Below are 12,462 nucleotides of genomic sequence, written 5' to 3'. Positions count from 1 at the left end.
CAGGTTACGTGCAGTCTGCCACACTGGCATGACCCGCAATTAAACACAGACACAGTGGATTATATTTCATAACAGGAAAGCATGGAATCACAGTTGTGACGCGCTGCCTCTAAATAGCAACTAAAATACAATCATCCACAATTCCACTGCTCCACGTTCTATTGTCCCACTGAAAGTAATCATCCTGCCAAGGTTTTCATTTGGATACTGAATAATTGATTTGGCACACGCCCACAGTTTTGTGCAGCCATTGTGTTGTTTCTCATCACAAATCCTTACCCAAGGTTTTCGTACTGCTACAGGTTATTTTTGCTCTGCCCTAGCTGGGAAGTGTTGAAAAAATCTAACATCACAGAGAATGCCTCAATACTGAAAGAAATGCAAATAATCTGGAGATGATTTCTGGTCCTGTTCAAAGGTAATACAGACAAAAAAATGTTGAGAATGGAGCCCGAGCTCAGCTAACCCGTTGCGAACAGACCTCATAATGATTAGACCCTAAACTGCAGCCAACCTGAACAGAGAGAACACTAATGCAGACAGCAGCACGATGAACCAATAATAAATATGCAGCAATATAATAATAAGAAGAATATGGAAAAAATAAATGTAAAGTTGTAGAAACTAAATTCAGTTTTAATTGTTTTATATGCTTCAAAGACTAATTGATTGAAATAATCAGAAGTCACATTTTCACCTCCTGCAACAAAAATAAAACATTCTGCGGCCAACTGTGAGATATTTAGACAGAAGGTAATACTTCTCTAACCAATTTAATATATTGTATATATATTTAATAATATCTGTTAATCAAATTCAACAAAACAATTGTCATTTAATAACATGAATCTTTTACATAGGTCACTGATTTCCCTAAAAATCCTTTCTCCAGTGGCGATTATGATACACTACATGACCAAAGATTATAGTGGGTATGCTTTAATAGATTCAGATCCCATCATTTGAACGTGGTTCGAAGCAGGTTCTAGGTTGTCCTCCCATGACGATCTCTACCTCACAACTCACAGACACATGTATGCTTCCTTTGATGAGGGGTTCAAGAAGCTTTTCTCTTATACCAAGCTTTTTGTCACATTTTGCCACAAGCCTAAAAGCTTGGGAGCCATATTGTACTGTAAACCCAGATAAGTCAGTTGTACTTAAAAAAAGGCAGTTAAATAATTTAGGTAATTATTTATGAATTAACTTATTTGTTTGAGTAGAATAAACTTAAATGCCAACTGAACTGTACTCAACTATTTAAGCTGAAACCACTAAAAGACAAATTATTTGTACATAAAGAATAAAAATCGACTTGTTGCCTGACCATTCACCTCAGCATTTTAAATTGAGAAAACTCAAGCCTCTTGTTCATCAGTAAACTCTCAATGCATTACATTTATTTTTTTTTTCATTAAAAATAACAAAGACAAAATAAAACACATATTCAGCGATGTTTAAAAATTGTTAGACAGTAGAACATGATGGTGTCTTCGATAACCGGAGAAGGTGACTTTAGTGAGAAACACACCAACAATATGAATCAAAAATGGCATTGGTTTTATTTGCCATTAAACAAGTCCTGATAATGCCTAGACATGTTGTATAAATTAGCCAGTTAGAAGCTGGCAAAGGGATTAGGGGGTGGTTCAAGGCTAAAAAATTAATATGTAGAAGTCTATTCATCTCAGATTTGCTAGTGAAAACAATGTGACCCTCATAACAGTTCAATATACTAAAACTGATTAAGTAATGCAATCAAACTTAATATTTTAATTGATATTTATTTAAGTTGTTGAAGTATGAACAACATTTGATTTATCGGTGTACTGTTTCTCTAAAATAGATCAGGGCACTCAAATACAGCCTTTATATCCATGAAAGGAATATTTTAAAACTAACTCATAATAAAGAGTTCCCACTGATCCTTAAAAAGTGTTAAAAGGCATTAAATTCATTAAGGCTTTAAGGCTGTAATTGGTGTTAAAATTTGCTAAATATATCTTTCAAAAGTCTTAGAAATTATAAGACATAGAACATAGGATGTTATGAATCATTTTTTTCTGACACTGCATTTTTATAATCTCAAAACCATTAGCAATATCTATTTTTTAAAGAATTTATTGAATGCCTCTCGCGTCACACAGATGATTTTATAAGAAGAAAGTTTTAATTTTTTTTAATGATTTGAAGTAGATAGACAGACTTTTTAAATGGACTAAAAGGGTCATATTTTATGTTATAATAAAAATTTTAATAAAATTGTCCCTAATGCTGAGTAATTTATGTCACTTTGGGGTTTGTTTGTTTGTTGTTGGGTTTTTTTTTCAATTTCTGTCGTTGTGAAATTGGCCTTAATTTTAATTTAGAATCGTTGAGAAAACATCTGTAAAAGTCTTTAACTTTCCTTAAACTGTAGATAGCCTGTTATAATTGTATACATAAAACCACTGGTGATATGTAATTTGACAACATCAGTAGTAAGTCCATATTTGCTATCCTATGCCTACAATTCATGAACGATGCCAACAGTATCACCTTTACCAGCCTGATATTTACACCTGAAGCAGCTCTGATTTCTCTTCCCATCTCACTTTCTGCCAGGCAGTCTTGAGCCCCGGAAATAGCAGCACTGGTGTATGACTCATGGTTTGAGCAATCGGAGATGCCTGATGAGAAATACACGAAGAAAGAGACTCATTAGTCATGTGCAACACCAACAAAAGAGAGACATTTAAGGGAGGCCTCTGAGGGCACTGGGTCAAAGACTGCCCACTGTAAATCTTTTACCTAAGCTCAGTGAGATCGTCCAATCAGCTTCTTCCTTTGGTCCTCATACCCTATATTTCTAATCAGCAAAGCCTTGTGCAGTATTCCTCAAGCCCATTTGTCCATGTCAGCCCCCTTTTCCCGATCTCCTGCATCCCCAAGAGTCCCCTTCCAGTTCCTTTCATCTCCCATCCTATCGTTTGCTTCTGTCTTTCATCTGCTTGCTTCAGTATTCCATCCACCCTATTGCCTTCATGATTTCTCCTTACCCAACCCCCCAACTTCTTATGTCACCATCCACCCTTTATTATTTATCCCCCTCCCCCCCCCCCACCCCCCCGCCCCCCCAGACATCTCTATCATATCATAGTTCTTGTACCCTCATACTAAGACCCCATCTATTCTCCATCTTCTGCCTTCCAAAAATCCATCCTGGATCTGCATCTCCATCTTTTGCCCCTCCCCTTACCTCTAGCACCTTCCAACATTTCCAGATTCCTTTCCAAAATTAGGAAGAAAAGTAGGAGTAGGAGTAGGAGAGGAAAAGTTGGAATTTCTGATCCTTCCTAATAATCTTACCTTGCTACCACTGTGTCCACTTCCCCACGCTACATCCCCTCATTACCCAACCAACACCCTGCTCTGAACCCTCCCTTCTCCTCCATCCACTCCCTGGTTCAGCCCCCACTTTCCCTCTTCTCCATCTCCAGCTTTTGCAACCCCCGCTTCCCAACCGAATCCATCATCCTCTCCTCCTCTCGGGCTCGCATCCAAAGCGGCGGTGCCTCGATGGAGGTCAGCCTGGTCTCTTTCTGCCGTGAGAGACAGGAAGGCAAGGTGAACCGCTCTCAACGGCTGTCATTGGGCTGTACAACGGGTGAGCATGAAGGAGAGAGAGAGAGAGAGGGAGTGAGTAGGACAGTGTGATAGAGGGAGAGCGAGGGCAGGAGGGTAGAAGCAGAGCGAGAGGGGAGAGAGAGAGAGAGAAACTGGTCCGCCGCTCACAGCTCACATCGCTGGCTGGCTGGCTGGCTCGCTCACTGTTGACGAATGAGCTGTCTACCCACGGGGCTGGGAAACGGCAGCTTGTGACAAGCTGGGGAGAGAGGAACATGAATGTAATGCGTACCTTGCCTCGCTTGCTTTCAGATACCGGCCAGAAGAAGACTCCAGAGAAGAAGGATGGGAGGCGCATGTCGTTCCAGAGACCTAAAGGGACCATTGAATATTCTGTGAGTAACGCACAAGCAACTCTGCTCTTTCTGTGTTAATGTCGTTGCATGTTTTTGACTGCTCCGCTGCTGCTGCTTCTGTGTGTGTTTGCTGCTGCTGGTGGTTTCTGTAGCTCTGACTAGCTTCAGTAAATATTCTAGCTGTAGCTGTTGTGTTTGTGTGTTGTGAAAGCACCATGTCAGACCATGCTCTGTAGCTCATTAGTGAGGGGGAGAAGCATTTTGTGGATTTTGCTAGTGTAACACGTGTACCTCATTCTCAAAGTGTTTACATAAAGAGTACTGTGTGTGTGTGTGTGTGTGTGTGTGTGTGTGTGTGTGTATACAGACGTGCAGGGTGGCTGATCGGAAGCTTATGGAAACAATGTATCCTCTGTTAAAGAGTCCCTGTGCAGCAGCACAACGCTCAGCTCCATTTTGCATGTTGATGTATAGAGAATTGTAGCAGCTCTGCACGTTTCCTCCTGCTAAATCAGACCAGGACAGACAGGCAGGAGGGCTGGCAGGATGTCTATTTGTTTTTCCATTCGTTGTCTCTGCCACGTATCGGGGAGCATTCCACCACAGAGCTTGCTCGCGAATGACCTTCCAACTGCGTTGTCATTTCTATTGATTTAGCTGTTGTGTAGAAGGGGAGGGGGATGAGGAGATTGAGTGAGAGAGAGAGAGAGAGAGAGAGAGAGAGGTCTGGTTCCCCGGTGTGAGCTGAAAATGGAGCCTGTCTCTGCTATGCCTGGTTGTGTCTTCAAATGACCCTCAAATCCAGCTGCAGTCAGACTGCTTTTCCTTGCCGCTCTCTCTCCGTGGCAACAGTGAGGAGTGGGATTGCTGTGGCTCAATCTGCCTGTCTGCTATAAGAGAGAAAGGGAGGAAGGAGAGAGAGCGAGCAGGGTTTGTGGTCTATGCTGACATTCCACTCTCCTCTCCCAAACCCCAGCTCCAGGCTCTTCAATAGCTTTCTGTGCGTTTGCCTCCCTTTCCCCAACACCTCAGCAACAGAGACACCTCCTCCACATCCACTGCCCTCCCCCAACCTGTCAGTCATCCAACACCTGCTGATTGACAAGGCCCTTGTTTACTACACTGGGGCTTGAACAAACTTAACAGCTACAACAGGATATTTGTCAGAGCCAAAGCACTGTGTCATGGCCCTGATATGACCCGATAAAGGCCACAACAACTCAGCAAGATGGACAGAAATGCCGGTGGTTAAGAAAAAGAGGGCGAATTTAGTGTTTAAAAGATTCACATCTCAATCACACAGCGCACCAATCCTGTTGTTGTCAGCCATCACTCTCTCGTCCGCCTTATTACCCCCCCACTGGTTGGCTGCAAGTGTGATGGATGGATCGAGCACTGCCAATGATTGTGTCCTGTAGCCTGACATGCTGCAGTGACGAGGCCGCCGAGAGTGTTTAAGATGATACGTCCAAGCTTCTCCTGCTACGTGAGAGACACATGGTCGCCACTGTCCCGGTGATTGAGAAGTGGCTTTATCTTAAACTCATCTCCCGCGCCGGGGGATGCCGGCGTTGTTTCCTTATTTCGCTCTACAGCAGATACGGTTTTAATCTATTGCCCGGCGTGCACAGGAAAAAAGAGGGTTTCCTCTTACGCTGTCTTATCAATATAATCGCCCTCCTTCCCCTTCCCTCCCTTCTCTCACCCCTCCACCTCACACACAGGCTTCTTTCTCTGTCCCCTTTTTTTTTCGTATTGAGAAATAACCTGAGCAGCTGCAAGCCATCTGCCTAGACACTGATAACGCCGGTCCATTCAGTCTGGCTATTGGCTGACCTGCATCCAATTAAAAAAGTGTTTGAAGTCTGTAGGAACAACAGAGATAGATGAGGAGACAGGGAGACGAAGACAGAGAGAGGCAAAGAGCAGCACAGAGGTGAGACGCGCAGGGGGGGGCGGGGGGGCTCTCTTTTCCCACTGCCTGGCTGAGAGGACAGCCACTCAAAGTCAAACAAAATGAGGAACTGTGAGAGCACAGGCCACACGTATTTATCTCGACATGCACCGACATTAGCTCACCGTGGACATAGACGCCCCAGTTGGGATGCTATTTTGGATTTTCCCTGAACTCCGGGGATCCACAGGGTGTCTTGACAAGCACACAGCTGCAGATAGGTTCAAAGAAAAGTTCTGGTTTACCTTAACTTAGGTGTTTGTTTTGTAGCTTTAAAGGCTGATGCGAAATGCATACATATTCAAAAAAAGGTGATTCCAGGCAGACATTAAAAAAGGGAAAGCCTCGGACTCAGACATTCAGTTTCAAAGCTGTACCTATCATTTGTCTTGGTTATGAAAACATTGCCGCCTCAGAGGTAGGTGTAATTGATCTTGTAACATGGTGGCATCATTAAAAGGAAGTCAGAAACAAGAGCAGTCAGATAAGCAGATGCATTGTAAACAAGTTATAGTTGAGGAACATTATTTTGTGATGAAACCATAAGCCAAATAATAGGCCGAACCCATCAGTACACTGGAAGACTGAACACATTTCTGGAAATTATAACAGGTTGAGCCAGAAAGTTCAGTCAGTTTAGCAAACTTTGAGCTTTTTGTTGTTGTTGTTATTGTTTTTGATTTTATGTAATAATAATAATAATAATAATAATAATAATAATAATAATAATAATAATAATAATAATAATAATACTTTATCTGTAAAGCACCTATCCATTCAAAGTGTTTCACAAAGCGCATAAAAAATGAAGCAAAAAGAAAATACAGTTACAATAAATAAACCAGTGTTAAGACCTAAGATAAAAGTGTGCACAGGGGCAAAACAGAAAAATGGAAATAAAACAAAATTAACATATCACAAGCTTGCTATAAAAATATGTTTCAAGCCGTGATTTTAAAACAGGCAGTGTGTTAGCAAGCCTAATCTCCACAGGCAGAGAACTCCAGAGCATTGGGGTCCTGATGGCAAAAGCCCAGTCACCTTTAGTCACTAGTCTTGACCTCGGGACGACTAGTGAAGGATCTCGGATCACGACAGGGAACATAAGGAGTCAGAAGTTTAGTTATAAAGCTTGTGCCTAAACTATGTTGAGCCCTGAAAGTTATTAAAAAAAATTTAAATAAATTTTAAAATTAACAGGCAACCAATAAAGGGAGGCGAGGTTAGGATGATATCTGACCTATGACTTTTGTTTCCCTTTGTTCCATTCTGTATCCCCTCTATAAATTTGGCAGTTCTTGTGGGTCCATGAATGCAGTGCAGGCAGAGCTCTTCACGACTTCTTTTTCCCCTAGGAGCAGTTTGTGGAGTTTGAGTCGCTGAGTGGATAATTGGTCAGCCAGTTCAATCAGAGCTAATCAGATCAGAAAAATGAATAAGAGGAGCAGCTGCTGGAGAGGCGAGTGACAGCAAACTTTTAGACTCACTGCAATGAATAGTTAAGTTTCACTTTGTCTGTGCCTGCTGTTCTTCTGCTTTGTCTGTAACCAGAGTACACTCTGTGCTCCAAGAGTATGATGCAAGGAATAACTGAACTCTTATTATTATTTATGTGTAAAATTGTGTGTCTACAATCTCAACAGAGGTACAGTATAAGCTTCAAATTGTATGTAGCTGCAGCTATGCCTGTCTCATCCACCTTCATTTTCCTTTCCAAATGTATTAGGATAACCCTAAGACCTGTCTGATCAGTGCATCATAGTGACCCAGGGATTCAAAGACACTGATCATGTAATGACAAAGTCTTCTCTTCTTTTACTGTCACCTCTGAACTGTTGCTATCAAATAAAGGCATTTGTGCATATAGAGCTGGGCAATATATTGAAATCATCATATGAGACTAAATATCATCTTAGATTTTGGATCATGGTAAAATTGTAAGTTTTGTCTTTTCCTGGTTTTAAAGGCTGTACTACATGACAATGATGTATTTTTCTAAACTTACCAGACTGTTCTGGCTCTTCTATTATTTGCCCTTACCTGCTTAGTCATTGTATCCACATTACTGATGATCAGTTAACAAAAGTCTCATTATGTAATTTTTTTCTCCAATGTCAACTCTACAGGATTGTAGATATCAAGGTATTAAAATATTGTTATAATAGATTTTCTCCATATGGTCCAGCCCTATTAAGGCCCCAAAATATTACAGTCTGTTTTTTTTTTTTAAACATAGCATATAGGCAGAACTTTAAAGAAAACCCCTATGCTGGGATTAACTGGAATTCTTCCTTAATGTTGAGCCATGTTTATGTTTTTGGCCTGACCCTCCCTACCCACACTCTGTTTCAGTCTGCTGCAGTACTCTCAGCAGAACGGGCACAGCAAACCTCTCATTACATTTTGTATAGTGACACTAGAGCGCAGTTTAAGGGGAAGGCTGTCTGGATTCCAGTTTGTAGGCTGGGAAAGAAAGAAGGAGGTTGTCAGCATTCAGGATTTTTTCACTCTAGCCAAAAATATGATCAGTCAGATAGTATTATTAACTGTATGTGTTCTCAGCGATTGTAGTTAAACGGTTGTTGAGCCGTTTGCTTGAAAATGCATATTCACCTGTCGCACATGTAGGCTGGGCAATCAGCTATCATGGATGACGATGAAATTTGTACGGACATTCATGGTGCCCAGGGGATAAACCCTAAGGACTCTAGTGATCCTCTGACTTTTCCTGTAGAGCCACCAGCAAGTTAAAGTCATCACACGTCTGTTAAATATCTAATGAGTAGATCTGTACAAATGTTCATGGTTCCCAGGAGATTTACATTAAAAAATGTTTGTTGTCTCACGTGACATGTCTCAGTGAAAGCTGAAATTATTAAATTTTCAAACCATAATTATAGTAATCAAAATTATCGCAGTTATCAGTATTATCATGGTGTTGTTAAAATGTTCTAAAGTGTGTGAAAAATACTGATACACATGAAGATAATTTCACCAAATTTTATATTTAAAACCATGACTTAAACCATATCATCACCATGCATCAACATTACTGATGGCCAGCTTTTTGAAATGCTTGCTTGAGTGTCTGTGTCACTGTAGATGAGGACACAACATCATTAGCATCACTGGGTTTGCCTGTTTCACACCCACTCTGTAAACAAGGGAATAGCAAAAAAAACATGTTGCATGCTGCACCTGAGTCTGTCAAACTGTTGCTAACTTGGGTGAATGCTGCTGACAGTATTTTCCATGATTTTTTCAAAACGCTGTAATCAAGCACTGTTTACATGATAATAAACATTTGAAACAGTAATACAAACCTTTTGGAATTTTACTTAAAATTGATTAGGTGTCATGTCCATCAGAGCTTGAAATTTGGTACACAGATTATTACCAACTTAGAATGAATTGTAATAAGTTTAGTAAAGCCCTGATATCTCATGTAGTCCCATCATTGGGTCAACATTTTTAATTTGTTCAATACTTTAATGCATGACCAAAACACTTGTAAAACCAGTGACATTCCCATCAGCCTCAGCTTCATTTTTTCAAAGTGATAGTTATCAAATGAAGGTGTCAAACACACCTACTAAACATCAGCATGTTAGCAATGTTATTATGAGCATGTTAGCATGCTAGCAATAGCAACACCGCTGTGCCAAGTTTACAATGTTGCATAAATGTAAATTCAATCACATTTAAAAAATATATTTAGGTAACACATCTGCACAGTTAATTTACAGTTTAACATGTTTTATCAGTTGTGGAGGGGATCTCTCACTAGTCACCAGTCTGCAGGTTAAAAGGATTTTTGCTGTGTTTAAAGGAAGCTCTGTGGGCATTAGAGGACTTGCGGACATTAGATGAGTCATACCCCGAGCGCAAGGTGTGTGTGTGTGTGTGTATGTATGTATGTATGTGTGTATGTGTGCGTGTGCGCACACAGAGAAACACACACATCGGCGGCAATTTTAACTCTGCACCCTCCTGACAATCAGTCACTCTGATTGCATTATTCACCGCTGGGTAGGAGAGGAGATCCCACTGTTTCAGCTCTTTCACAGCTCCCTGTCTGAGAGTAGGAGAGCAAGTCAAAGGATGATGGAGAAGTGATAGGATCGGAGGGGTGTGTGGATGGTGACGTTAAAAGGGATGGAGGAGGGGATAAAGGGGCATGCATGTAGAGAAGATGGAGACTGATGGAAGGGTAGCTAAATGGGTAGAGGAGCAGATTAATACAAGGCCCAGATGTCAGCATCTCTCTCTGTTACCTTACTTCAACTATTGCTCATGTTCCACCTACATGTTGGAGCCTGTGATTGTTGTTTAATGTTAAACCAAAGAGAAAAGAGACAGAGATAGAACGATGTTTGCTATCTTTTCATTCTTTGGGACTGTATTGCGAGCCACAGTCAATATTTTAACACATTGTGTTAAAGGGATAGCTCACACCAAAATCAAAAATACATTTTCCCTCTTACCTGTAGTGCTATTTATCAATCTAGATTGTTTTGGTGTGAGTGGGTTGCTGAGTGTTGGAGATATCACCCATAGAGATGTCTGCCTCCCCTTGAATGTAATAGAACCAGATGGCACTCAGCTTGTGGTGATGAAACTGCCAAAGGAAAAAAAATCATTTCAAAACTCAACAGGAATGTCTCTTTCCAGAAATCATGACCCCGGTTACTCAGGATAATCCACAGACCTTGTTGTGAACAGTTTTATGTAGGAATTATTTTCTTTCTACTGAACTACACTGCATCGAAGGAAGAGTGCATCTGCGCATGGACACAAGACTTGACAGCGCGAGTTGTAAACATTAATGGCGCTCTCCTCAGCTGTAATGTTGGCTAGCTCAGTGGTGCCTGGTGAGCTAGCAGTAGATGTATACTTCCTTTTGTGCAGTGATTTGGTTTGCGGTTATAGCTTGGTTGAAAGAAAATTGTTCCTACATTGAACTGTTCACAACAAGGTCTGCTGTGGATTATCTTGACTTACTGGGTCATGATCTCTGGAAAAGACACTGCTCTTGAGGGTTTTTTTGGCATTTTGATCACCACAAGCCGAGTGTCATCTAATTCCATTATATTAGAGAGGCCGACATTTCCATGGCAGATGCTGTATCTGCAACACTCCAAACTCACACCAAAACAAACTAGATTGATAAATAGAACTACAGTTTAGAACAAAACTATATATTTTTGATTTTGGGGTAAACTGTCTCTTGAACAATTGAAGCCACTTCTCTTATCAAATATATAATCTTAGTGAGGATTTGAGTCAGAGCATACCCTTGTGACAGTGACCCTTTTAAAACATAAAATGTCCCTCCCTGCACCCAGTAGTCCCCATAAAACAGGGGGCCTGATCAGAGCTGTCAGGCTTCTTATATTAAGATTTATTAACATTTATTTTGTTGGTCAGCCAAGCTTCAAAATGACTTGGCTGTTATCTGGTAAACACGCATCACAGAGCCAGTCTCCACTCTGCCAAAGATCTTTTTTTAGGGAGTGAATTGCCACTCTGTATCATTTTGATATTTTAAAGAATTATTGAGGATTGCATGTTTTTGAAGTTCAAAAAGACCAACAGAATGATAAGTGTGCCGGTCAATAAGCCATCTTGGTTTAGACTGTGCATGCCATTTTCTAGCCTTGTACGTGGTAGCAGATATCAGTTGAGCACTGGCAGCTAATGCAAGTGGGTACTAAACTATAGTCAGAATACTTCAGCAATATTTGGAGTTCATCACAGTTGATCACTTTAGAGTGATCAAGAGCCCTGTAAAGCCCTCTGAGGCAAACCGTGTTTTGTGAAAACGGGCTTAATAAAAAAATTGACTTGACTTGATCAAATCAGTGCGTTGGATGTGAGGAGCAGTTGTTTGTGAGTGAATGCAAACTTTTAGACCCCGCAGAATGAATGGTTAAGTTTCACTCTCAGTGCATCTGACATTCTGCTGCTCTGTCTCTGTTCAGAGTACGCTCTACTTTACGACAGTGTGGTGCTTAAATAACGGTATAACAATATATATCAAGTTGCCCCCCTGATGAACCGTCCAGCTTCAAAAGTAGAAAGTGTATTTGTGTCAGCAGATGTTTTATTCATGGTGAGCCACCACAAATAAATGAATGCGTGGGAAACCCTGGATGAATAAGTATTTTAAGGAGTGTCAGCCAGAGAGCACATAAGTGAAGAATGTGTATAATCTAAATATAATAGCTCCTTGTGCCAGACTTACTAAAGAAAAAGAAGGCTATTTAACCACCCTTTTTACTGTCTAGTGAAAGCATGTTTTAATAAAGGTGCAAGCATGAAAATTATTTTAAAATCTACCTGGTTTGCACCTGCCTCAGTAAATCAACAGCTGAGGTCGTATCCAACATACATGCATATAAAAATTATGAAAGAAAGTATATTTAAAAAATGACTGCACCTATAAGAATATATTGTTCATGGATATGTGTCACTGTGGACACTCTGTACGCCAATTTGGTAGACATTTACCACTCCTACAGTGGATGTGTTTTTGCTTTGCTGGTT

General features: G+C 40.7%; 1 protein-coding gene across 4 annotated transcripts in view; it reads left to right on the top strand.

Annotated features, from left to right (window-relative positions):
• oxr1a (oxidation resistance 1a) overlaps positions 1–12,462 on the top strand; it is a 208,020-nt gene that overhangs the window by 136,840 nt on the left and 58,718 nt on the right. For all 4 annotated transcript variants that reach the window (XM_042489230.1, XM_042489232.1, XM_042489229.1 and 1 more), the window contains one exon: positions 3,919–4,001. In XM_042489230.1, coding sequence (XP_042345164.1) covers positions 3,919–4,001 — 83 coding nt within the window. The remainder of the gene's footprint in view (positions 1–3,918; positions 4,002–12,462) is intronic.

Source organism: Plectropomus leopardus, chromosome 7 (assembly GCF_008729295.1).
Source record: "Plectropomus leopardus isolate mb chromosome 7, YSFRI_Pleo_2.0, whole genome shotgun sequence".
In the NCBI taxonomy this organism is placed as follows: Eukaryota; Metazoa; Chordata; class Actinopteri; order Perciformes; family Serranidae; genus Plectropomus; species Plectropomus leopardus.
This window is presented reverse-complemented; position numbering and strand designations above follow the sequence as displayed.